Source organism: Penaeus chinensis, chromosome 12 (assembly GCF_019202785.1).
Source record: "Penaeus chinensis breed Huanghai No. 1 chromosome 12, ASM1920278v2, whole genome shotgun sequence".
Taxonomy (NCBI): Eukaryota; Metazoa; Arthropoda; class Malacostraca; order Decapoda; family Penaeidae; genus Penaeus; species Penaeus chinensis.
In genome coordinates, this window is record NC_061830.1 from 37,636,493 (window position 1) to 37,638,992 (window position 2,500).

At 46.8% G+C, this 2,500-nt stretch overlaps 1 protein-coding gene across 1 annotated transcript in view; it reads left to right on the forward strand.

Annotated features, from left to right (window-relative positions):
• Positions 1–2,500, forward strand: part of LOC125031022 (extensin-like) — a 21,406-nt gene that overhangs the window by 3,090 nt on the left and 15,816 nt on the right. The window contains exon 2 of the mRNA XM_047621442.1: positions 1,313–2,087. Coding sequence (XP_047477398.1) covers positions 1,313–2,087 — 775 coding nt within the window. The remainder of the gene's footprint in view (positions 1–1,312; positions 2,088–2,500) is intronic.

Genomic DNA, 2,500 nt, shown 5'->3' on the forward strand with positions numbered 1-2,500 from the left:
TGAGACAGAGAGAGGGGAGGAGAGAGAGAGAGGAGAGGAGAAAGAGAGGAAAAGGGAGAGAGAGAGAGATTGGGGGGAAAAAAAGAGATTGGGGAGAGTGAGAGAGTGAGAGAGAGAGGGGAGAGAGAGAGGAGAGAGAGAGGAGGGAGAGAGAGAGTTTTGAGATGAAAAGGAGAGAGAGAGAGGGAGAGAGAAAAGAGAGAAAGGGGGGGGGGGTAGAGAGGGGAGAGAAAAAAAAGGAGAGAGAGGAGAGTGAGGGAGGAGAGAGAGAGAGAGAGAGAGAGAGAGTAAAAGAGAGAGAATGGAGAGAAAGAGAGAAAAAGGACGAGAACAGGGAGAAAAGAGGGGAGGGGAGAGGGGAGAGGAGAGAGAGAGAGGTGAGAGAAGATGGTATTTAACTTGTTTTAAATCAAAATTTATTAGAAAACCATAAAAAAAAATACAGAAAAAGAAGCCAGCGATTGCTAACAAACCCTCTCAGGAAACCCCCATTATACACTCATTTAAATTAAGTAAAAGAAAATAAAAAATAAAAAAATTAAGAAAAAAAAATGCAGCAAAAACACCAACCAAACAAATGGGAAAAATAAACAAAAAAAAAACCCTAAAAAAAACAGGCAGCCCGACAGATACAGACAGACAGAGGACTTTCAGGAAAAAAAAAAAAGACAGACTGAGAGGACTAACATTACAAGCTATTCATTACACCACAGACAGACAGACTGACAGACTAACAGAATACATACATACATACAATAAAACAGGCAGACCAACAGACAGTTACAGACAGACGGAGGACACAAACAGGCAACGACAGACGCGGCAGGCTAACAGACATACATTCTTACAGGACAGACAGCAGAAGATAGACCGATACAGCACAACACAGAAAGACAGACGAACAACAGACAGGTACCGGACTGACAGACTAACAGACACTCATTCAGACGGACGGATCTACAGGCAGACAGACGACTAACAGGAAGCACACATCACACATACACACGGGACAGACAGACCAACAGACAGCCAGACTGATAGACAGACCAATTGGGGACAGACCAGAGACAGACAGGCCAACATACAGACCAGCAGACCGAACAGACCAACAACAGACAAACAACAGCTGACAGCCCACAGCCAGGGACCGTATACAACAGCCAGGAAAAACCAACAGCCAGACAAAAAACCCAAAAGACAGGACAGACCACAGCCAGGACAAACAACATCAGGACAAACCAACAGCCACGACAAACCAACAGCCAGGCAAACCAAACAGCCAGACAAAACCAACATCCAGACAAACCAACAGCCAGACAAACCAACAGCCAGACAACACCAACAGCCAGGACAACACCAACATCCAGACAAACAACAGCCAGACAACCACAGCCAGACAAACCAACCGACAGGACAGACCAACAGCAGACCAAACCAACATCCCGACCAAAACCAAAGCCAGACAAACCTAACAGCAGACCGCCCAACACCCAGGACAAACAACATCCAGGACAACCAACACCCAGGACAAACAACTATCAGGGACAACCCAACAGACGACAACACAGCCAGACAAACCAACATTCAGACAAACCACCCCCCAGACCAAACCAACAGCCGAAACCAACACCAGAGACAACCAACAGCCAGGACAAACCAACATCCAGACAAACCAACACCAGCACCAATAACCAACATCCAGACAAACCAACACCAGAAAACCAAACAGCAGACAACCAACAGCCCCGAAAAACCCAACACCCGGGAAAAACCCAACACCCGGGAAAAACCAAACCCAGACAAACCAACACCCAGCCCAAACCCCCCATCCAGCCCAAACCAAAACCCAAAAAAACCCAAAAGCCAGAAAAACCCAAAACTCCCCCCCAAAACCAAAAAATCCAGAAAAAACCAACACCCGGACAAACCAACATCCGAAAACCAACGGGAAAGAAAAACCAACGGGCCGGGAAAACCAACTTTCCCGAAAAACCAAAACCCAGACAAACCAACACCCAGACCCCCAAAAACACCCGGGGAAAAACCCAAAAAGAAGCCCAAACCCAAACACCCAAAAAACCCAACCGGCAGACAAAACAACAGCAGAAAAACCAAAACAGACAGAAAAACCAACAGCCGGGACAAACCAACGGGAAAGAAAAACCAAACCCAAGAAAAAACCAACACCCAGGAAAAACAAACAGCCAGCAAACAACCCCCGGGACAAACCAACACCCAGAAAACCAACACCCAGAAAAACCAACACCAGACAAACCAACAGCCCAGACAAACCAACAGCCAGACAAACCAACAGCCAGACAAACCAACAGCCAGACAAACCAACATCCAGACAAACCAACATCCAGACAAACCAACAGCCAGACAAACCAACAGCCAGACAAACCAACATCCAGACAAACCAACAGCCAGACAAACCAACAGCCAGACAAACCAACACCCAGACAAACCAACAGCCAGACAAACCAACAGCCAGACAAAC